The sequence below is a fragment of the Mus musculus genome, chromosome 10 (assembly GCF_000001635.26).
Source record: "Mus musculus strain C57BL/6J chromosome 10, GRCm38.p6 C57BL/6J".
In the NCBI taxonomy this organism is placed as follows: Eukaryota; Metazoa; Chordata; class Mammalia; order Rodentia; family Muridae; genus Mus; species Mus musculus.
The window spans coordinates 62,422,298-62,445,515 of record NC_000076.6 but is presented as its reverse complement, the minus strand read 5'-3'; the positions used below and the strand labels follow the sequence as shown (position 1 = coordinate 62,445,515).

The window sequence follows — 23,218 nt, the reverse complement described above, 5'->3', positions numbered from 1 at the left end:
AAACATTTCACAAAAAGAAGTTCCTGTCCCTCTAATGTCCAGGCTGTGTGTGTTTATCTCCTGCAGTGCTAACCTTTGCATATTCACACTGAAGAGCTTAGAGCCTGATGGGTGGCAGCTAGTGTTTTGTTTTGCCAGACCTGAGAGGTTTGGAGAAGGAAGGAATAGAGTGTGGGGTCCTAGGGAAGGGGACAGGAGGGGGCCTCTTGCTCCAGGCTTTGCTCTACAGTCCAGGCAGTACCCACTGAGAAGAAATGGTTTCCATGGTACAGGGGTTTCTGTGCTGGCAGGACTGCAAGATGGAGGTTTAGTTATGAGTATCTTACTGAGTGAGCGTGCTAATGTATGATGCTATCTTACAGCTCATGTGGACGATTTATTTCCATTTTTCTTGAGACATGCCAAACAAATATTTCCTGTATTGGAATGCAAGGATGATCTACGTAAAATCAGTGACTTGAGGATACCACCCAACTGGTTAGTTCTTTTATTTACTGACTCCGAGTTTTCTAATTTGGGGAAACTAATGTTGATGCTTTTATTTTATACTAGATAACAAATCATAGAGTTTAAATTTTGTTTGCCCCAAAGACAAAACACAATAACCGAGGAATTGGTTCTCTCAGACATGTTACTGGTGTGTTCCTTTCCTCCTGTTGGAACGTAGGCTGAGGTTTTCTTGGGGTGGATTTCTGATGGAGCTCTTTTTCAAGGTTGTCCTAAGTTCTGATGCGTCGTTAGCTGACTGCCTGGATGTCAATCGTTCTTTCCCCATGGCTAGCACTGTGGTATCTTTGACATACTCTGCCCAAATCCTGGGAGCTGTTCTCTAGACCTTACCAGTTCTAACCTTATGTAGGTCTAGCCCAACCCTTAGCCAAAACGCCACAGAACCACCACCCTGACACACCACACATGGTGACTTGAGGACTCCACTTTCTTCATCATCTCTGCTCTTTCACATTTGGCCATTTAAGTTCCAGCTGCCTCAATCCAGATTGGAGATTGTGTTCAGTTGGTAGAGCAGTTTCTAACAGGGACTTGATCCCTAGTACAGCATGACACCATATGGGATGTAGAGCCAGATGGATGGTTAAGAATTCAAAGGTGCTGTTTGTGGAGGTGCTGTTAGTCCCCACATTCAGGAGACAGAAGAAGGAGGATTTCTATGAGTTCAAGGCCAGCCTGGTCTACATAGAGAGTTCCAAGACAGCCAGGGCTACATAGAGAGACCATGTCTCAAAAAACAAAACAACAACAACAGCAGCAACAAACTAAAGAAGAAAGAAAAAAGAACGAAAAAAGAGTCATTCTTGACTATCTGGCAAGTTAGAGGCCAATGCAGGGCACATGAAACCCTGTCTTGAAAAGAAAATTAAATTCAGCTGCTAAAGGCAGCTCTACAGCTGACCTGCTGCCTGTTAGGGCAGCGGTTGCTCTTGGCTCAGTTGCCACCTCCCTGTGTCCTGTGGGATGCAATAAGGACCATCTCCATTACTCCCTTCCTGCGGGAGTTAGTCCTCACTGCCTGTTGTTTCTTTCCCAAACAGTTGCTGCAATATTTTGCCCAGTTTTGAGTTTACATATGGTGATAGGGTACATCTCACCAGTCAGCCCGAGTGGCCAGAAGCAGAGGTTCGGTGGCTGTATTTATTTATTGATACTGAAATGACAAAGCCTGGGGGTATTTGCTTTGGGGTCTTTGGGTTCAGAGTTGTGGGAGTGATGGAAACATAGCTGTGGGACCAGTGGCAGCTTAAATCCGGGAACACAGGAGATACCCAAAGCATTTACTTGCATTTGAGGTTCCTGTCCTCCAGTAAATGCTGCTCTTGGAAGTCTTGTTATTTTTAAGGTGGGTTATACAGCCTTCATTGAGTTTTTCAAACACTGTCTGCTAGAATGGATTATAGGGCTAATAGAATTAAGCACTTTATCTGCTCATATTTTAGGTACCCAGAAGCCAGAGCGAGACAGCGGAAGATAATATTCCACTCAGGCCCTACCAACAGTGGGAAGACTTACCATGCCATCCAGAGATACCTGTCAGCGACCTCTGGCGTGTACTGCGGTCCTCTAAAACTGCTGGCGCACGAGATCTTTGAGAAGAGCAATGCTGCTGTCAGTACTCTACAGGGTATTCACTCATTTCCCCAGTAACTTCTCTCTCTTGGGGTGAAGGCGCACACTCTGTGGGGAAGGAATGCACAGTCCCTCACTGTTGGCAGAAATGCCTGTTTCTGTGCACCGGAGAGCTGGCAGGTGAGAGAGAGAGGTGATGGCACTGACATGCCTGCTGGATCCTTAGCTCAGAGGAAATGTGACAAAAGACCTGGGATCCTAGCACATGGAACATGGAGGCAGGCCTGGGCTACTGTCTCAGAAAACATAATAAGATCATCAGGGGTGAAAACAAGACCTAGTTCAGAGAATGAAATAAAGTATTACTGAATATTTTCTGTAGAGAGAATTGCAGAAGATCATATGATGCCTGCTGTCAAAAGCTCATATGTTTCATTTCTGTCTTTTTTTTTAAGATTTACTTATTTTTTGTATATGAGTATACTGTAGCTGTCTTCAGAAACACCAGAAGAGGGCATCGGATCCCATTACAGATGGTTGTTAGCCACCATGTGGTGACTGGAAATTGAACTCAGGACCTCTGGAAGAACAATCAGTGCTCTTAATCACTGAGCGATCTTCCCAGCCTCACATAATTCTTTTTTTGTTTGTTTGTTTGTTTGTTTTTGGCTTTTCAAGACAGGGTTTCTCTGTATAAACCTGGCTGTCCTGGAACTCACTCTGTAGACCAGGCTGGCCTCGAACTCATAAATCTGCATGCCTCTGCCTCCCAAGTGCTGGGATGAAAGGCGTGCGTCACCACACCCGGCTGAGACAGGGTTTCTCTGTGTGGCCCTGGCTGTTGCCTTTGTAGACCAGGCTGGCCTCGAACTCAGAAATTCACTTGCATCTGCCTCTGCCTCTGCCTCCCGAGTGCTGGGATTAAAGGCTTGCGCTACCATGCCCGGCTCCCACATGGTTCTTTATGTATACATTGTGCATGTTTTTCTTCACAACAAAAACCTGGTGCTTTGTTTTGTTTTGTAGTTTGTTAACATAACTAGAGCATATTTATCTGAAAGAATATTTAGTTGATAGTCCACTATTATTTACTACTTAATTCATATTCAAATTCAAGTTTTGTTGGGCCAGAGAAACAACTCCACTGTTTAAGAGTACTCGCTATCTGAGGACCCATGTAGGGTGGCTCACAAAGTGCCTCTGGCTCCCACTCCAGGGGATCTAGCACCCTCTTCAGCCACTGTGGTACACATACACAGATGTAAAGTATGAAATACCTTAAAATGTTTGTGCCTGTGTCGCTTGTCAAGTAACCTCCTCCCTCTTCCCTCCTAGGAGCTCGTCTAAGTTCCCACATGCTGTGACCATTTTCTAGTTTATGCTAATCTCAGAATTCCTCAGTCAGTCTTTGTCTCCTGTAACCTTTTTATTTTTTAAATACTGTAGGTTACTTGTGGACTAGACTTTCTCAGATTGAGCACAAAACAGCCTTCATTCTGGAAAGCCTTGCATTCCTGACTGAGTACCCCAGTATACCATACCGCTGATGTTGCTTCTTCTGGGGGGTGGGGGGTTAGACCAGGGTCCTTTTAGTCTCAGGCTCCACTCATAGTGTTGTTCTTGAGTATGGCAGCAGTTCATGTCCGCTGGGTTAACTAACGCCATTAGTGCTGAAATGTGCAGAGAGAAACTGAAAGATGGTAATGTGGCGAGAGAAAGCTCAGTGATAGAGCACTTGCCGGGCTTAAGCAAAGCCCTGGGTTCACTGCCCACCACTGCAAAGGAAACTGACCAAATCCAGAGCCAGAGCTGTTGGCTGGGCCACGTGGTGCATGTCTATAATCCCAGAACTTTGGAATTGGACGATCGGGAGTTCAAATCATCATTAGTTATATAGTTAGTTTCAGGCCAGCCTGGGCTACATGAGACTCTGCTCAAGATACAGAGGAACCACTACAGTTTCTCTCTCTGCTGAAGGTTCTGATTGAACATTTCTTCAGATTTATCTAACGTATACAACAGAGTAGCTAGCTGTGTGTGAGGAGTGTGGAAGTAAAAACATTGGGAGTCGTGGATTCGGTTATTTGAATACATTTGATAGTAATGGAATGAATCCTTTTCAGACCTTGGCTTTTTGTTACCATTTTTAAGTCAGAGATAAGACTGGGTTTCTTTTTATCATTCCAGGGTGTGCCGTGTGACTTGGTGACAGGTGAAGAGCGGCTGACAGTGGAGCCTGAGGGGAAACAAGCCACCCATGTCTCTTGCACTGTGGAGATGTGCAATGTTGCAACTCCTTGTATGTATCTGCTGTTCAGAAAACTAGGATTGGGGGTTTCAGTATGGTTAAGCTTAAGTTATAGGACTTTATGGTGAAAAGTGAAAAATCTAGGAGAAAATGGGTGACTAAATACTTACCCCTTTCCAGCAAACCTTGCTGTGCTTGTTTTCCTTTGTCTTGGATGAAACAGAATCCCAGTGCTTTAATCGTATCGTTGATCAGTGGCAGGTGGATCTCTGAATTCCAGGACAGCTGGGCTACATAGTGAGACTTTGTCTTCCAAAATATAAAAGTCAGACATAGTCTACTTATTAATATATATATATATATATATTAAACATATAGGTTTATCCATATAAACTGTTACATAATTTATTTTATTTTTTTGGTTTTTCAAGACGGTTTTTCTGTGTAGCCTTGGCTGTCCTGGAACTCACTCTGTAGTCCAGGCTGGCCTGGAACTCAGAAATCCGCCTGCCTCTGCCTCCTGAGTGCTGGGATTAAAGGTGTGCGCCACCACGCCCGGCTACATAATCTTTTTTTATGACAAAAATTCTTCATTCCCCTATTAAGGAATATTTAGGTTGTTTACATTCTGTCATGGGTTGGGAATGTAGCTCAGTGGTAGAGCACTTGCCTTGTAAGTGCAAAGCCCTGGGTTCAGGCCTCAGTGCTGGAAACAAAGGTCTATATTATATAATGAGCTTCTGGCTTCATTTATGGAACTACTGAAGTGTAAGTAAACAAAGAAAATAAATATCTATAATTTTCCCATCCCATCTGTCCCCAAACAATGATTTTTTTTTTTTTTTTGGTTTTTCGAGACAGGGTTTCTCTGTGTAGCTCTGGCTGTCCTGGAACTCACTCTGTAGATCAGGCTGGCCTCGAACTCAGAAATCCGCCTGCCTCTGACTCCTGAGTGCTGGGATTAAAGGGGTGCGCCACCACTGCCCAGCCCAAACAATGATTTTTAATTAATCCTGTGGTATATATTTTCTTAACTTTCTGTGTTAGTATTCAGATTTTGTTATTTATATGTAGGGTATGCACTCAGGTGAATATATTAAATATAGTAAAGATCATATGGTTTTACTAACAGCTTGCTTTTGTTTTTAAAATCAACTCTTCAAATAGATAGTTTTAAGTTTTTCAGTGTGTTTTAAAAGTCATATAGTATTACAATGCAAATGGCACACAAAAGTCAAAATGTTCTCTGCTTCCTGCTTTTTAGCCTATTTGTCTTAACATGATGAGTAATTTTTAATCTGGTTTCCAAATATAAATTAGCTTTTTTTAATGTTCTCAGTTCCCTGGTATTTTGAAGATGGAATTAAAAATATGACTTGCAGAAGTGGTATAACACAGGAGTGTTGGGGCCTTAGAAAACAAGCCAAGGGGTTGCTTTGCTCCCAGGTGATGGCCTGGGCATGAGCAGAGCCGGTCTGAGGAGTCCTTCCGTCCTCTGTGTTTGTTGCTTCTGAGCGCAGTTTTGAGAATATGTAGCCTTGGTTGGCCTGGCACTTGCTATATGGACCAGCCTGGTGTCAGCCTCATAGAGATCTGACTGCCTCTGCCTGGCTACTGTCAGGATCCAAGAAGTACACTACCACATAGGACTAAGATTTATTTTAAAGTGTGTGTGTGTGTGCGTGTGCGTGCACACGTGCGCGCTCATGCATGTGTCCTTAGAGTTCAGAAGAGGCCATCAGTTGTAGGTCCTCCAAAAGTACCCTCTGTTACCTGTCAAGCTGAAGAGTAGTAATAAGGTTGTTCCTAGTAGTCGGAGTCAGCAGGGTGTGTGAGGTTACAGAGATAACCTGGAGGAGACTGCTCAGAGTGTGGAGTGTGGTGTTGAGAGCTAGGAGGCTGGGATTTGAGTTCATCCCTACTTGTCTGGGCCTCATTTTACTTTCCTGTCAATAAACTCAGCCCCAATACCTCTAACCATGTTACCTTATGGTCACTACTTAGAACAAACGCCTTAGAGCAAGCCTGTTAGAAAAGACACACCTAGGAAGACCTGGTAGTGATGCTGGAGACGGGGAGTTTCTGTTCGAGTTTAAAAGAGACTTTTGCTCATGGACACTCTTTTTGTTCTAAGATGAAGTGGCAGTGATAGATGAAATCCAGATGATTCGAGACCCAGCCAGAGGATGGGCTTGGACCAGAGCACTGCTAGGTGAGTAGTCTACTGCTTCAGTCAGCTGCTGCCTCTCTTCTCCAGGGAAGTTCACTGAAAAGTCACAAGTATAAGCTTATGTTGTTTTAATAACGAAGAGTTCTCCATTTGTGTGTTATAAAGTTAACATAACCAAATGCCTAAAGTAGAAATATTTGAATCTCTGATGATGTAACCAATGGTACTCTCCTATCATGGGAGGGCCCTGGCTTAATCCTTAGCACCAAAAAATAAATAAGTAAAAATAAAAGTTTGGGGCTGGGGACATACTCATTGGTAGAGCACTTTCCAGCAGTCCATGCATGACGCTCTGGGTCTGATTCCCAGAATCCTATAAGCAGGGTATGGTGGAGTGACTATTCCAAGTGTTGTCTCAGCGCTGGGGAGGAGGAAGCAGGGCCATCAGGAGGTGGGAGGATTAGCATGGACTCCACAGCTAGTTCAGAGCCAACCTAGGCTACCTTAAGATTCTGCCTCAAAAGGAAAATGGAAAGAAGGTGTCTAGCCATAGTTACAGTCACTGCTAGCGTCTCATGTGGTTCATGGCAGCTTTTTTGTGCATGTGGTGTTTGAAGGACTTAGAACTCTGTGTTTTTCTCCTTTGCAGTTTTGTTGTTTCATAGGAATTGTCCATTCTGTAGACGAGTCCTTGTGGGTATTGTCCACTGAAAAGCACTACAGCAGCTTGTTTCATGGGCTGAAACATTCTCCCAGTTACCAACAGCGCAGTAGTAGAATTATTGGTGGATGTAGCTTTTCACTTTTGGTTTATTTTTAATTGTTTTGTAGGATGGGGTCCAAGAATAGGAATTCTTGAAGTTCACAGGCATGAATGAATGTTTAATGCCTGATATTTGAAGTGATTTTTTTTTTCTTTTCCTTTCCCCAACTCCTTTCTTCCTTCTTCCCCCTGCCCCCAAGCAGGGATTCACTATGTAGCCCAGGCTGACTTTGACCTCTGGGTCCCCCTGCCCCAGCCTCTAAAGTGTTAGTCCCACCACAGCTAGCTTGGAATGAGTTTTGATTCAGCATGCTGTAGTAGGGCAGGTGTTTTCAGATAAAAAACAAATGGCTGAGCCCAGAGTTTGCCTGTCAGACAGTATGTGAAAGTGGATCTGCTCTGACTAAGGAGCTTGGAGCCTCTTTGCTTGTTAGCCCTACACTACTGCTTGTAGCACCACGGCTTCTGTAGAGTTCTGATTTGAACAACACAGGCTTATGACTGACACCCATCACTAAGCATCATGGTGCCAGCATCCTGTCCTTCTTGGCCTCACCCTGCAGTGGTGTCAGCTGTGTTCAGAGCATGTTATGGGCTTGTAAATTTGTAGAGCTGGGCTCCATCTTTACCCAAAGTAGGCTTGAGTCAGAGAGCCTGAAAACACTGGACAGTTAGAGTGAGTGCCGAGGAAGGGGACAGACCATGTGAACCCTCTGTGCATCTACAGGGCTCTGTGCCGAGGAAGTCCATTTATGTGGAGAGTCTGCTGCTATTAACCTGGTCTCTGAGCTCCTGTACACCACTGGGGAGGAAGTAGAGGTAAGACATGTCCCTTCCTCTCTGGGACTGTGTGTGCCACAGAGCCAATTGTACCTGTGTGCCGACTTGTAAGCTGTAGCCTGGCCCAGTCAGAACTTAGTACATAATGAACAAAGTACTGCATGTGTATGCAGCTGGCAGAAGGAGACCCCGGATTGCATGCTGTCTAAAAGAGTAGTTTTATTTTTTAAGACAAATTGAAAAAAGGAAATCTTTATTTTCTTATAGCTGCCTGGCGTGTGTGTGTGTGTGTGTGTGTGTGTGTGTGTGTGTGTGTGTGTGTGTGTGTGTGTGTATTTGAGCTTCATGTGGGAGATAGTTCATTCTCACACGATACCTTAGATTCCTTATTTGTTTGTTTGTTTGTTTGTTTTGGAGGGTGAGGCTGTTTGATTGTATTTTTGTTTTTGAGATATGTCCTCACTGTGTACCCCAGGCTGTCCTCAAATTCATGGCAGTCTCCTGCCGTCACCTCCTGAGTGCTGGGATTATGGGCATGCACTGTTGGACTCAGTTTTCAAGCTTTTGTCTTCTTGAAACCCTTTTGTGAACTTACTTATTTGTGGTGCTGGGAATGGAGCTAAGGGCCGTAAGCGTGCTCTGTGTACCACTGAGCTGCATCCGTAGCTCCTGAGTAGGTGTCATTAGAACTCAGAAGTCAGACTGTTACAGAGTCTGCAGCTCAGCCTGGGTTTGTAGTGTTCTAAGTCTTGTTTATCTTGTGTTGGAGCTTTTGGAATTTATCAATTGTCAGATCTAGTTTACAACCCTTTTGCATGTATGAAGTTACAGTTAAAGAACTGGTTTCTTCTAAAAAACTGTCCTTATTTTGCCTTCCCAGGATTCCTTAAGGTAGTAAAATTGTACGTTGCTTTTCTCATTGCTATTGCAAGGTAGACGAAGTAGCTTGTGGAGGGAAGGAAGGCGTGACGGTAGGAAAGGAAGGAAGAGCGGGCTTCTCTTGGCTCGCAGTTTCAGGGTTAGAGACAGAGCAGCTGGTGCTGGTGCTTGGCCAGCGTTGCTTTTTATTCTCTCTGACCCCCAGCCATGAGATGGTCTTACCCACATTGAAGGCGGGTCTCTCCTGCTGTTTCACCCTTTAGGAAGGAATCTCATAAGGCACATCCAGAGATGTGTTTCTATGATGATTTCAAATCCAGTCTGCCTGATAGTGAAGATTAGCTTTTACAGAAATGAAGAGAGGCCTTAAGTTGACCTATTACAACAGCCTCATGCTCTACTTTGAGGGAGATTGAATGGAATGCAGTAGGAGGAATTCCAGATTCAAATCTTGAACTTTGCTGCTTTGGGCCCTGTCTGCAGCCGACCACAGAAGGCTGAAAAGATGAGCCTCTGGCCTCACCTTTATTGGACTATTTGACTCTGCCATAAAATGAAAATATCAGTAATCTTTTTGAAGCTGCCACTTTGTCCTGAAAATTAGTGTACATTAAAGTTCTTTAAGGATGTCACACAGTAATAGTAATTCAGGAGTGCCAAGAGTTGACGGTAGCACAGCATCTGAATGGAGGTTTCTGGGCTGCCTGCCTTGCAGTCCCCTGGCACTGACTTGAGGGGCTACTTTTCCACGTTTGTCTTTATTGCAGGTTCAGAAGTATGAGAGGCTTACCCCCATTTCTGTGCTGGATCATGCGCTGGAGTCTTTGGACAACCTTCAGCCTGGGGACTGCATTGTCTGCTTTAGCAAGAATGACATTTATTCTGTGAGCCGACAGATTGAAATTCGGGGACTGGAATCCGCGGTGATATACGGCAGCTTGCCACCTGGTAATCACTGACTGACATCTCACCTTTGCCATTTAGGCTGAGATATAGAGAGAGCACAGAAAAAATGGAATTGATGTGAACTATTCCTTCCAGGGACCAAACTTGCTCAAGCAAGAAAGTTTAATGACCCCAATGATCCATGCAAGATCCTGGTAGCCACAGATGCAATTGGCATGGGACTTAATTTGTAAGTAATTTGTTTGTGATAAGCAGTGGGTTGGATGGCAGGGGTGGTGGTGGTGGTGTTTTTAGTTTTGTAGTTGGTTAGGATAGAGATAATGATGTAGATTTGAGCTTTATCTTCTTACACACCTTGGGAAACAAAAGAGAATATCACAGTCCTGGGGTTTGGAGTGCCCCCTCTCCCAGGGCAGACCAGTTGCCTTTGCTTTGTTTTGGGTTTCTTAGTCATCAGGTATGCAAGTGCCTCCTGCTGGCACTCACTATATCTAAGTAGTGAAAGTGGCCAGATTAAGTTCTCAAAAACCCTTGTTTTCATGGTCCAGGCCAGCTAGGCTGCCCAGGCTCACCCTGCCTTAAGCTCAGTATGGAGCCCATGCTGACTGAGCCCTTGGCCATCACTCTGTCTTTTTAATTTGTTTTGATCTTTTTAAAGGATTTTTTTTTACATTCTGAGTAGTTTACCTACATGTTACGTACACGCACCACATGTGTGCAGTCCTGAGGGGGTCAGATCTGTGTGTGTGTGTGGGTATTTGCCTGATGTACACTTGTGTGCTTGGTGCTGTTAGAGAGGTGTCATATCCCCCAGGACTTGAGTGGCAAGTGGTCGTGAGCCACCATGTGGATGCTGGGAATAGAATAGAATAGAATAGGTCTCCTGGAGGAGCAGCCAGTGCTCCCGACTGCTGAGCCATCTCCCCAGCCCCATTTCCTCCTGGTTTTTTGAATAGTTGCAAGATTAGAGGACATCCTAAATAAGAGTTGGGCTGAGCACGTCTGTGATGACTGATGACCCAAGTGACGGGGGCTGTGTATAGTCTGTGGGGTCACTTTTATTTCTGTTTCAGGAGCATAAGGAGAATTATTTTTTACTCCCTTATAAAGCCCAGCATCAATGAAAAGGGAGAGAAGGAGCTGGAGCCCATCACCACCTCCCAAGCCCTGCAGATTGCAGGCAGAGCTGGCAGATTCAGCTCACACTTTAAAGAGGGGCAGGTTACCACAATGCACCGAGACGACCTGGCTTTATTGAAGGACATTTTGAATAGACCTGTGGATCCTATACAGGTAAGGCTTAGCATGTCACCAGGGTGGTGGCGGCTGCTGCTGCTGATGTGTGCAGGATAGTCATTCCTTCCCTAGCCACTTGCCTCAAATGCTTGGAAACAGAGGCCTGCTTGAGCTGGGGAAACCATGACATGAAAGCTCTCCTTGGGCCAGAGAGATGCCTCTGGAGTTGAGAGCGCCTGAGATTGCTTCCCAGCCGCCATGCCAGCAGCTCATAAGCACCTGTAACTCCAGCTTCACGGACCCTCTGTCCCCACTCAACCCCCATCCACCTACCTAAATTGAAAGTAACTAGATAGGCTTTTCTCTGTTGTTTTAGAGAGACAGCGATACCTCATAGAGAATTGTGTACAAGTGAAAGACCCAGGTTCAATGGGTTTAGTTGGCCTGTTTTCCTTGCTGTCAGTGCAGAGAGTCCTGTCAGTAAAGTGGAAACGTACAGAAGCTTGACTAGAGAAGAGGCTTGGCACTGGGTTGTACAGTCCCGAGCAAGGACTGACTTAAATAGGTGGCTATTGAATCATTTTAAAGCAAGCTAACTTAAGAATTTTAAGTTTCTAGATCTACTTATTTCATTTGTGGCTTATTTCATGTGTCAGTCAGATATAAAGGAAAGTGTGTGTGAGGTTATGGGGTGGAGGTTGCTGACATGACGTTAGCTCCTGGGGGGGAGGGGGGGGAGGTTTCTGGTAGCTCCTGTGTAGTTTATTCTCGGCCCCTCTTCTCTCCTGTGTACCTCTGTTCTAGCCTTTACATGACCTTTAGGGATTCCATCTTTTGATTCCTCTCCCCCCACCTTTCTCTCTCTCCCCTTCTTGTACTTAGCTGTGGGCATTGCTTAATACTGCAGTATAGAAAGCCAGCTGATCTCCAGAGAAGATGCCTTCTCATGTTCTGTCACCCACTTAGAAGTAATTGGGATTTCCTTGTCCATTCTTATTCAGTGGAGAGAATTATAATTGGGAAAATTATTTCACTTTTGATATTTTGTTGGATCATAATATACTCTAGAAGTCTGACTAAAAAGTATCAAAGAGCTACATGATCTACTTCATTAAATAATCCTATCAGCTTTTCTGATTCCAGTAGGTGGTTAAAATGGTCATGTAGCTTTCTCTATATTACTGAAATTCTTGGCATGGGACTTGTTTGGTAAGAACTTAGCCTAGTGTAGGATGTGTTTGGAAAGAAGAAAATCTTTTTGAAAAAACCAAGGAGGAAAACTGAGTTAGCTTACGACTGTGTTGTCCATTCTTCCGCAGGCCGCCGGTCTCCACCCGACTGCCGAGCAGATTGAGATGTTTGCCTACCACCTCCCCGAGACAACGCTGTCCAATCTCATTGTAAGTGGAAGCTCTTTCCCTTCCTTCTTGACATGCCTCGTCAGTACTGGCTCCCTGTGTGGACAGGCGTCTGCCTTTGTGCATTGCCACTCAGGAAATGTATATCGCTGGTGAAAACTGGCAACATCTGGGCGTGCTGGGTGTGTCAGTGCACACCTGTAAGCCCAGCTCTCAGGATGATGAGGCTGGAGGCCCTAGAGTTGGAGGCTAGCCCAGGGGCGTAGTGAGCCTCTGGGTCAAAAAGAAGTTGAGGTTAGGAAGAGGGTGGAGAAATGCCTTAGCTTTAGAGCGCAGTACAGGAAGCACGCCTCTCCTGAGGTAGGTCCGCTGGGATTAAAGAGATGTCCTCTGTGGACTTGAGTTCTTTTTTTTTTTTTTTTGGATTTGTCTGTGTAGCCCTGGCTGTCCTGGAACTCACTTTGTAGACCAGGCTGGCCTCGAACTCAGAAATCCGCCTGCCTCTGCCTCCTCTGCTGGGAATAAAGGCGTGCGCCACCACGCCCTGTGGACTTTTGAGTTCTTTATTCCTACCCACTAGGATATTTACTCCAGGCTGTCCAATGACTTCATTCTATTTCACCCCCAGGATATTTTTGTAGACTTTGCACAAGTTGATGGGCAGTACTTTGTCTGCAATATGGATGATTTTAAGTTCTCTGCAGAGCTGATCCAGCATATCCCACTAAGTCTCCGGGTGAGGTATGTGTTCTGCACAGCCCCCATCAATAAGAAGCAGCCTTTTGTCTGCTCGTCGTTGTTACAGGTATGTCTTTAGCTCCATGCTACTTTGAGCTGTTGCAGATTGATCTGCTTTTCTCCAAACTATGCTTGGAAGAGTACCCTAAATACCAGATACTTTGTGAAAACTTAAGCATAAACTGGCTTGGTAACTTTTGAAGGAAAACCTTGCCTTGTATTTGGGCCTGGGTGCTGTCACCATTGTAAGCTGAGACAGGCAGTTAAATATAAGCACTTGGAGGGGGATTAGGGCTTGGTGGTACAGTCCTCAGTCCTGAATGTAAGGGCTGCACCTCTTTTCCTCTCAGCCATTTGCTACTCAGTCTCAGTGCTGTGGTGTGACTTGTGGAAAGCACGGGATTCTAGGAGCAAGGGCAGCAGAGCTGAACTGTATGGGGGCCTCTCATGCCTGGAGCTCCATGCTGGGCTGCTCGCTTCATGCCGCTAAACTCAGGCTTCTTCTCTGGACTTGCCATTTCTACCGCAGGCCTTAGCATTCTGTGTATCAACTCTATTTGAACTAAATTCATTACTGAATTTACCTTCTAAGTTATTGTAAAATTGTATAAATAATACACAAATATTTGTGCCAAATTAACGCATTGCAGATAGGTTAATTATAGTCTGCCATCCCCACCTGTTAAGAGTTTGTTTCACATGGCATCTGCCTGCATTCATGAACCTGTAGGAATTCAGTTTTGTTTTGTGGATGTTTTTGTATAAATGCGAAATGAATTATTCTGCAACTATCTTCCTTTCCCCTTAACGTTGTGCCTTAGAGGTCTGTGTTTAGGTATTTCTCTGCAAGTATGTTATTAGTGGGAGAGCCACGATAAGGGTAGGGGGTGTGGGGCAGTCTTCAGCTACTGCATGCTCACATGACTGCAGCTGGTTCCTGTGGCCCTGGTCCTGTTTATGCCATTCCTCAGGCAAAAATGAAGCAGGAGCTTCTGCCAGGAGGGAGGGTGACAGCCTTGAACGTGAAATCTAGAGAATGTCTTATTCTGGCATCTCATCTTTCCTGAACTGTAAGGAGCTCAGTCTTGCTGAGGGACTCTCGTACCACTTGGGACAGGGGTTTTGAGAAATCAGTTGGATTCTCAGGCCATCAGACTTAACAGCAAATGCCTTTACCCGAGGAGTCAGTGTTGATACCCCCAGTTTAATTTCAAACAAACATTTTAAGCTCAATATGGTGACACACTCCCATAACCCCAGCGCTCAGAAGGCAGAAGCAAGAGAGTCAGGAATTCAAGGCCTCTCTTGTTTAGACAGCAATTTTGAGGCCAGCTTGACCTATATAAGACCTTGTCTCATCTAAATAAATCCTTATAAAGTATTAAATTTTTTAAAGGAATTATTTATTATTTTATGTATATGAGTGTACTGTAGCTGTCTTCAGACACACCAGAAGAGGGCCTCAGATCCCATTACAGATGGTTGTGAGCAACCATGTGGTTGTTGGGAATTGAACTCAGGACCTCTGGAAGAGCAGCCAGTGTTTTTAACCACTGAGCCATCTCTCTAGCCTCCTATTAAATGTCTTTTCAAATATAGTAGGAAAGCGTTAAGTAGCAATGAAACCAGCCTGTCTTTTGAAACAACCACAGCTTACAAGTTACACTTCCTTTTTCTTCCTAATTACAGACCTAAGAGATTCTGTTTACTTTACCAAACTTTCTTCTTCCTCTTAGTTTGCCAGGCAGTACAGCAGGAATGAGCCCCTGACCTTTGCATGGCTACGCCGGTACATCAAGTGGCCTCTGCTTCCGCCTAAGAATATTAAAGACCTCATGGATCTTGAAGCTGTCCATGACGTCTTTGATCTTTACCTGTGGCTAAGGTACCAACCCTTTTCCTTTCTATGCTCACAATTTTCTAACTCAGGGCAAATTAAAGGTTGTGTGAGTGGGCTTCTGCTCCGTCAAGGTAGAAAGTTTATTTAGTGAATAGTCTGTATTATATTTTCCATAAAGGTGCTTGAGTTTTGCTTATACTCATTCCTGAAAAGATTTCTAGAGTCTGTAAGATAGCCTAGTGAGGGTGTTAACCCTGCTAATAAATGGAAGAGCGGTCCTCAGTCCTGTGGGTAGATGGGACTGCCAGGGTACATTATGTTTCAATGGAAGCCAACTTTGTGGAGTTGGTTCTTTACATCCATGTTTTCTGTGGGCCCTGTGGCTCTCACTCAGGACAGCAGGTCTGTGACGCAGTCACCTTTATCATCTCTCCAGCTCCGATCCCGAGTTTTCACAGGGTTTCCAGCCTGCTGCCCTGTGCAGTAATGCTTGAGAGGCAATCTCTGCAGTGGAGTATATTAGAATCCCGTCGGGTGGGCTGCGGACATCGCCTCAGGCACGGGGGCAGAGCGAAAGGCTGCACAAAGGCACTGTTGGTAGAAAGGAACCTAGTCAGAATGTGGGTAGCTTGGTAGAGGTGGCTCCGCTGTCGCTCCAATGCTCTTTCTTTCTTTTCCTAGCTACCGATTTATTGATATGTTTCCAGACTCTAGCCTTGTTCGAAGTCTCCAGAAAGAGCTGGATGCCATTATCCAAGAAGGCGTGCACAACATCACCAAGCTGATTAAAATCTCTGAGTCACGCAAGCTTTTGAATCTGGAGAGCTTACCATCGGGGGACCAGTCACGGTTGTCAGGAGCCTCCAAGAGCCCAGCGAGAAGGACACGTGGCACCAAAAGTGCAGGGAATAAGGCCACAGAGCCACTCAGCCCCAGTGACAAGGAGCTGCCCCTTGCCTCTAGGTTGGTGCAGCAAGGACTCCTCACTGCAGACATGCTCAGGCAGCTCCAGAAGGAGTGGCTGACACAGCAGCCAGAACACAGCAGAGAGAAAGTGGGGACACGGAGAAAGAAGAAGGACCCCGACTCCGATTAGGTTTTTTTAATTTTGCAAATAAAAATCAATTTTAAATCCTTATGCACACGGCATTCTCTGCCTGAGGCAGGATTGTGGCCAACTTGTACTATCTGGTTTGTTTGTTTGTTTGTTTGTTTGTTTGTTTTTTTAATTGCACAAAAAAGTAAATTCCTAAAGCTACTTAAATTACTTATTATAGCCTTTAAAATAGAGTGTCTTTGAGGTTTTACTCATTTTTGTAATTGCCTTTTGTAGAGTAGCCCAAGACACCGCCGTTTGAAGTTCCCCATGGCCTAGCATCAGTTGACTGGGGAATTGTTAGCCTGTTGAAGATGTCACGGATGGAATCCTTTGGCACACACTGCTGTCTATTACACCCATTACCAGAGATTGTTCTAGAAGCTGGAAATACACACTAAACAAGATGGAGGACAGCTGAATGGAGCAAGGACGCTTGTCGCTAGTGCACTGCTGTAGCCACAGTGTGTGGCCTGGAGTGGGAGCTTCCATGTTGAAATGGGTGATGGCAGAGTCAGCTCTAGGAAGGGGTACCAAGGGGAAGCGAGACCACAGGAAGGGGCGCTGTTAGGTCACCCATGTCTGAAGGCCAGTCTGTCGCAGAGTGGGCTCCATTTGCCCTGGTTAAAAATGTGGTTAAAAGAAGTGTAAGCATCAGCTTAGGGTTTGGACAGCCACGCCTCTGCCTTTCTCAGCCTGTGCTTGTGAAGGAGCGGGCAGGCTCACTCAGAGTCGTCAGAAGCTGTTGAGTCCCAACCTGCCCACCCCAAGGATTTCCTAACGGAGCCTGAGGGTTTGGGCCATTTTGGCTGAGACTGGACCTCTCAGGTTATTCTGAGAATTAAGCCAGTTTCCTGAAAGTGTGCTGGATTGAATCTGACCCTAGAGTAGAGGCTTGGGGAGCAGCCAGATCTGCTGTGGTAGTCATGTCTCTGTACTTACTTAGGGGGTTCTGAGTCGGGTAGCGTTTCATTTACCCGAGATGGCAGTGTTCGTCTCGGACTTCGTCTCCAGGGGCACAAAGGCTGAAGGACAGGACTGTTCTCCCTGCCTGTGGGTAAAGGAATGAAGTGCCTAAGAGACTTGTCTCTGGACAACTCCAGTCTCTAGGATTAGCTTTCCTCTCTGATCTATCATGTGCAGTCATTCCTGTTCATGTGGTCTCACAAAATTCCCATGAACTGAGCCAGACAGGTTTTTACAAACGACAAGTTGGGTTTCTTGAGGCTCTGATGGACGGTGCAGGTCCGGGGCTGTCAGGGAAGGACTGCTTGAGTGCTTACCCGAGGGAGGTTCTCGAACAGCGGTGGATTGCTTGCCCCTTTACCTTTCCCTGCTCAGGGACAGGAGGACCCCGTGGTTTAGCAGAAGACACTGGAGGTGTTGGATACCAAGCCACACAAACAGAAACTGATTGGCGTGGCCCTGGGCCCATCTCAGAGAGCTTAAACTGTCACCATGAGAGCAACTTGATCTTGTTAAAGTGTGAAGTGTCACCTTTTTTGTGGGCTTGTAATTCCCATGTGGGTATTTCATTTTAATCCTTTGCCGGATTTCAGTTCTGTGGCTGGGGGGCCCTTCCCTGTGGCCTTGGAATTCAGTTCTGGATTTTCTTCTGTTCCTCTTGTTTGGTCGGGGTTTTTGTTTGTTTTTGGTTGGTTGGTTGGTTGGTTGGTTGGTTGGTTTGGTTTTGAGGTAGGTTTTACTTTTGACTCTGTAGACCAGGCTGGCCTCTAACTCAGAGATCTGCCTGCCTCTGGCTCCTGGGTGTTAAGATTAAAGCCTTGGGGCTGGTGAGATGGCTCAGCAGGTAAGAGCACCCGACTGCTCTTCCGAAGGTCCAGAGTTCAAATCCCAGCAACCACATGGTGGCTCACAACCATCCGTAACAAGACCTGACTCCCTCTTCTGGTGTGTCTGAAGATAGCTACAGTGTACTTATATATAATAATAAATAAATCTTTAAAAAAAAAAAAAAAAAAAAAAAAGATTAAAGCCTTGGCTTCTGCTCCTCTTTTCGCTCTGTTTGAAAGCCTTCTCTTTCTCTTCCTCTTCCCCTCCCTGCTTCCTGAGCTGTTTCAGGACCTTCTTGCCAACTTCCTTGGGGAACACGGTGTACGGAAGCCCTTTCCAACTGTGACCCTAAGCCGTCTGTCTGACTGTCTCTGACTGTCTATCAGTCTACCTATCTACAAAGTCTTTCTATATAGCCCTGGCTGTCCTGGAACTCCTTATGGAGCAGCAAGTCTGTAGACCGTGATGGGTGGCATTCTTTAGAAAGCCAGTACCGCCTTAGTCAGAATTCTGCCTCCTGACTGTTGGCATTAGAGGTGTGCACCACCATGCTCCAAACTTAAGGTCTTTTCTCCATCATGGTTTCATTTCTGACCTCCTGAGTTTTTAATTTTTATTTTGGTTTTTAAAATTCTATTTGTTTATTTTATGTGTACAGATATTCTGCTTGCACATATGTCTTTGTATCATGTATGTACATGCCTGTTGCCCTCAGAGTGCAGAAGAGGGCATCAGAATTCCTGGGACTTCTGGAACTAGAGGTTTGCGAGCTGCCGTGTGGATGCTGGGACTTGAACCCGGGTCCTCTGGAAGAGCACAGTGCTAGTCAGCCCTGAGTCACTTCTCCAGCCCTGTGATCTTGGTTCCTGTCAAGGCTAAGCAGAAGTGTCATTTGCTTAATTCTCAATTGGTTGTCTTCTGCCCTACGAATCACATTTCCTCGTGTGGCTTGTCTCTGTCATCTGTTTTGCAGCTGTTGAGCTGCGATTTTAAAAGAGCCATGCATTAATTTCTTCCTAAGCATTCCTTGTCTTTTAGAGCAGCAAGTCTGTAGACCATGGTGGGTAGCATTCTTTAGAAAGCTGCTGGGCATTGGCTTCACTTGTGCCACCCCTCTAAAGATACAGTAGTCACTGTCCTAGTGGCTGTTCCCACACTCTTGTGCAAACACAGTAGCAGGAATTTTTTTTTTTAAGACTTATTTATTATTACATATAAGTACACTGTAGCTGCCCTCAGACACACCAGAAGAGGGCAGCAGATCTCATTACGGATGGTTGTGAGCCACCATGTGGTTGCTGGAATTTGAACTCAGGACCTTCAGAAGAGCAGTCAGTGCTCTTACCCGCTGAGCCATCTCCAGCCTCCAGGATTTATTTATTTATTTATTTATTTTTTGAGATGGTCTCTGTAGCCCTGGCTGGCTGGAATTGGCTGTATAGACCAATCTGGCCTCAACTCTTAGATAGCCACCTGCCTCTGCCTTTTGAGTGCTAGGACTAAAGTCATGTACCACCCTACCCAGCCAAGTAGCATAATTTTGACAGCATTCCTAACTACCTATAATCCTGTAAATGGAACAGGTACCTTCTCATGGTTTATAGTTGTTTTACTGAATGAATGAAAAAGGCTACACTCATTTTCTCTTTCCCGGGGACCAAATGGGAGGAGATTAAGTAGGAATTTTAGGAGGGGTTTCTACCTTGGGAAGAGTTCAATAGGTGATGATTTTAGTGTGCCCAAGTGAAGTCCACTGTCCTGTGTGTGTGCTCATTGTCAGGGCAACCAGCAGGGTGGTAGTGAATCTTGGCCTTTCACCTTGAGGGAAGGGAGAGCCAAAGGGAGAACCTGGGGCCTATGTGCTTTCCACTGCTCTCTGGGGCTGGGGCTGCATTTCCAGACAAAACCAGATTTTCCTGTGCTCTGGTGCCAGACGGCCTGTGTTGGAATTTCTGATCCACCAAATACCAGTGGGGCTCTGCCCCTCCGTCTGTCAAGTGGAGAGTGTGGTCATTGCTGTGGGAATTAAACACAGCAAAGCACCTCGTAAGCGCCACATGCGTTCTAAGTAAATAGGAAGGTTTAGTGGGCTGTCTGGCCCTCCTGCCTGGCTCCCTGCCAGGCTCAGTACCTAAAGGAGAGCACATGCTGCTTTGGGCTTAGATGAGGCCTTAATGGATCAAAGCAGAACTCTGGAAGGGGTGTGTGTGTGTGTGTGTGTGTGTGTGTGTGTGTGTGTGTGTGTGTGTGTGTGTGTGTGTGTGTAGAGAGCTGCTCTTCCTGAGTTGGTTGAGGTCCTAGGTCAAGTGAGCGATCCGTATTACCTATTACAACAGTGGTAATACTCAGTGTGTCCTTAAGCAAAGTCCATGACTTCACACCCAGATATTCTGGGCTAGCTACTATAAAATGGTCTGTCCCGATACTCTGGATGCACATGACCTTTAATAGTCATTAAGCCTCAGGTTACTTAGCTAACTCACACCTGAAGGGGACATGCTCTCCTGTGCTTAGACAACACACAGTACTCCCTATAACACGAACAGCCTTTGCTGTCCTTTGCCTCAGTGAAATCTCATAGGCTGCCTGCCTGCCTGCCTCACTCCCAGGCTACTGGAGACTGTAGAAGTCTTTGATTTTGGTTGCTTTCCTTCTGCCCACTCCTTGTCATAATCTCATATCCCAGCCTGGAGTGGATGGCCTTGTTGGCACCCAGGCGTTTGGGAGGTAATTGAGGTAACAGTATGGTTCTTGGACAGGCAGGCTGCCCAGGATGTTGTCTGAGACCACCCCGAGTAGCAGCAGTTCTACATTTCTGGAACTGAAGGTTAACCTTTTGTTTGCTTGTGCGATAAGCAAAGGAGATAAAAGTCATAGCCTGGGAGTAAACAGATGGAAAGGGTCGAGGTTTCCCCATCAGGGAGGCTGTTATGTCAGTCTGGGTAAAGTATGTAATCATTTCATGAAGACTGGCCTAAGGCAGACTTCCGGTGCGTTGAAAAGAGGCAGCCGTGAAAGGCCCCAAGCAGGCAGCGGTCAGTCATTGCTGTCACTGGGAAGAGTGTGCAGAAGAGCAGGCAGAGTTGAGGATATAAGCTGACCAGAATGACACAGCTTATCCAGAGGCCACCTGGTCAGTGGAAGCCAAGAGACACTGGGTGCCCGTAGCCATCTAGTTGGCTGATTTGTTTTGTTTTGTTTTTTCGAAACAGGGTTTCTCTGTATATCCCTGGCTGTTCTGGAACTCACTTTATAGACCAAACTGGCCTCGAACTCAGAAATCTGCCTGCCTCTGCCTCCCAAGTGCTGGGATTAAAGGCATGTGCCACCATGCCCGGCTAGTCGACTGAATTTTACAGTGTGTTTTCTTAGTGTTTGGAAGAGTGGAGTCAGGACTTTGTTTTTCAGGAAACCCCTTTCCCTGTTGGGGAGGGTCTACTGAAATGCTGTCTGTGCTTAACTTTCCAGCTTTGCTGAAACTTCAACCTCGCAGAGTCTTAGTAGTTACCAGATGAGCACTGGGTGGAAGGTGCGTTGGAGAGTTGGCCTTGAGTACTGGTCATGAGCTGGGCTCTGGAATCACATTTCTGGGGTTGCTTCCTGGCTGAAGCATTCACAACCGTGATTTTGAGGAAGACACTAAGCACTTCAGGGCCAGCTTCCTGATCTATAAGATGGGATGAATAAAGTCCCCATCCATGGCAGCGGCTGCTAATGACTTCACACCCAGACATTCTGGGCTAGCTGCTACAAAATGGTCTGTCTAGATACTCTGGATGCACATGACCTTTAATAGTCATTAAGCCTCAGGTTACTTAGCTAACTCACACCTGAAGGGGACATGCTCTCCTGTGCTTAGACAACACACAGTACGCCTTATAACACGAACAGCCTTTGCTGTCCTTTGCCTCAGTGAAATCCCATAGGCTGCCTGCCTGCCTGCCTCACTCCCAGGCTACTGGACACTGTAGAAGTCTTTGATTTTGGTTGTTTTCCTTCTGCCCACTCCTTGTCATAATCTCATATCCCATCCTGGAGTGGATGGCCTTGCTGGCCATCACTGAATTCACTAACCAGCCAGTGGCTGGGAGGACTGCAAAAGGTTGTGTTCCCATGTGGCAGATCCTTCTCATACCACGCATGGTGAGAGCAGAGGGCAAGAAACCAGGTGTCTCAATGGTAGTACATCCTTCCTGCGCAGCACTCCAGCAGGGCCTGGTGGCTTCCATTCTTAATGCCCCCACCTCCCAACACACACACACACACACACACACACACACACACAGAGAGAGAGAGAGAGAGAGAGCAGCCCCAAGCTACTAAAGGCTGTCTGGCTTACCACTGTGGAGTATTGATTACTTCTCATTAGCTTATCTGCCACAGTAGAGGAATTGTCTCAGCATTTTTTTTTTTTTTTGAATCTGCAGGACCAGGACACTGCTTAGCCTTAGTTAAGATGGTGCCTCAGAAGCCAGGCAGCAGTGGCACACAGCTTTAATCCCAGTACTCGGGAGGCAGAGGCAGGTGGATCTCTGAGTTCGAGGCCAGCCTGGTCCACAGCCAGAGCAGCCAGTTTTACACAGTACTCCTTATAACACGAACTCCCTCTCAACAGCAAAAGGAATTAAGGCACTGGGGCAGGGGTGGGGAGGGCAGCTCTAGAGTGCTTACCTAGCTTCTATGACGTCCTGGGTTCAAGCCCCAGCAGGAAAGGAAAAAGTATTTAAGAGACTTTATTGGAAAAGATACAGGGAGCCAATACCAGTGAAACCCATCTGGAAACAAAAAACAAAACCAAAGACGCTGCCTAGGATACCAGGAGTCTACAGTCCTGTTGCCTCGCTGAGAAGAGGAATTCTGGAACTGGGATTTAGTTCATAAATTGGCTCTGTTTTGCTCCCCCCACCCCACCCCCAACTTCTCACAAGCTTTTCCTTAGCTGAGTGGTCTTAGAGCACAGGCCTTAGTGTGTCACTTAGCAACAAGATTTTCTCGATGCTCAGTTCTCAAATAGTCAAGTGAGCCATCAATCCCCAGCCTTCCCCTCTGCTTACCTTCAGCTCCCACCAGAGCCTCCTGTTAGACAATCGAGTGTGTGGCGGAGGGAGGGACCAAAGACGGGCGAAGTTTAATCATTGAACCGAGCAGCTGGAAGTATTTAGCCCAAGCACCCACCTCCCCGCCCAAACTAGAGGCGTGCAGCACTCCGCAGACAGAGAGTGTACTGAAGACTCGGCGCTCTCGGGAACAACCGCACTTGGGAACATGTTTGCAGTACACTTGGTGGCGTTTTACTTCACCAAGCTGAAGGAGGACCAGATCAAGAAG

The 23,218-nt window shown here is 46.0% G+C and overlaps 2 protein-coding genes and 1 long non-coding RNA gene across 7 annotated transcripts in view; 2 read left to right on the top strand and 1 right to left on the bottom strand.

Moving 5' to 3' along the window:
• Positions 1–16,295, top strand: part of Supv3l1 (suppressor of var1, 3-like 1 (S. cerevisiae)) — a 22,295-nt gene extending 6,000 nt beyond the window's left edge. The window contains exons 4-15 of one of the 3 annotated variants that reach the window (XR_003948720.1): positions 363–477; positions 1,953–2,121; positions 4,270–4,381; positions 6,465–6,542; positions 7,991–8,082; positions 9,690–9,870; positions 9,964–10,057; positions 10,939–11,121; positions 12,384–12,464; positions 13,051–13,227; positions 14,897–15,045; positions 15,682–16,187. Coding sequence is in view for 2 of the 3 variants with exons in the window: in NM_181423.3 (NP_852088.1) it covers positions 363–477; positions 1,953–2,121; positions 4,270–4,381; positions 6,465–6,542; positions 7,991–8,082; positions 9,690–9,870; positions 9,964–10,057; positions 10,902–11,121; positions 12,384–12,464; positions 13,051–13,227; positions 14,897–15,045; positions 15,682–16,096 (1,883 nt within the window). In the remaining variant the exon portion in view is untranslated. Of the gene's footprint in view, positions 1–362; positions 478–1,952; positions 2,138–4,269; positions 4,382–6,464; positions 6,543–7,990; positions 8,083–9,689; positions 9,871–9,963; positions 10,058–10,901; positions 11,122–12,383; positions 12,465–13,050; positions 13,228–14,896; positions 15,046–15,681 lie in introns of all 3 variants that reach the window. The other 2 variants (NM_181423.3, NM_001359806.1) reach the window with 2 other exon arrangements.
• On the bottom strand, positions 15,120–23,010 carry Gm30322. Its single transcript, XR_380484.3, has 3 exons — positions 22,945–23,010; positions 17,039–17,147; positions 15,120–15,591 (listed from the first exon to the last, which is right to left on the bottom strand). It is a non-coding gene; the product is annotated as a predicted gene, 30322 (long non-coding RNA).
• Hkdc1 (hexokinase domain containing 1) overlaps positions 21,805–23,218 on the top strand; it is a 40,575-nt gene continuing 39,161 nt past the window's right edge. For 2 of the 3 annotated variants that reach the window (XM_011243397.3, XM_006513473.4), the window contains exon 1: positions 21,805–23,218. In XM_011243397.3, the coding sequence (XP_011241699.1) occupies positions 23,156–23,218 (63 nt within the window). In that variant the 5' untranslated portion in view covers positions 21,805–23,155. The other variant, NM_145419.1, reaches the window with a different exon arrangement.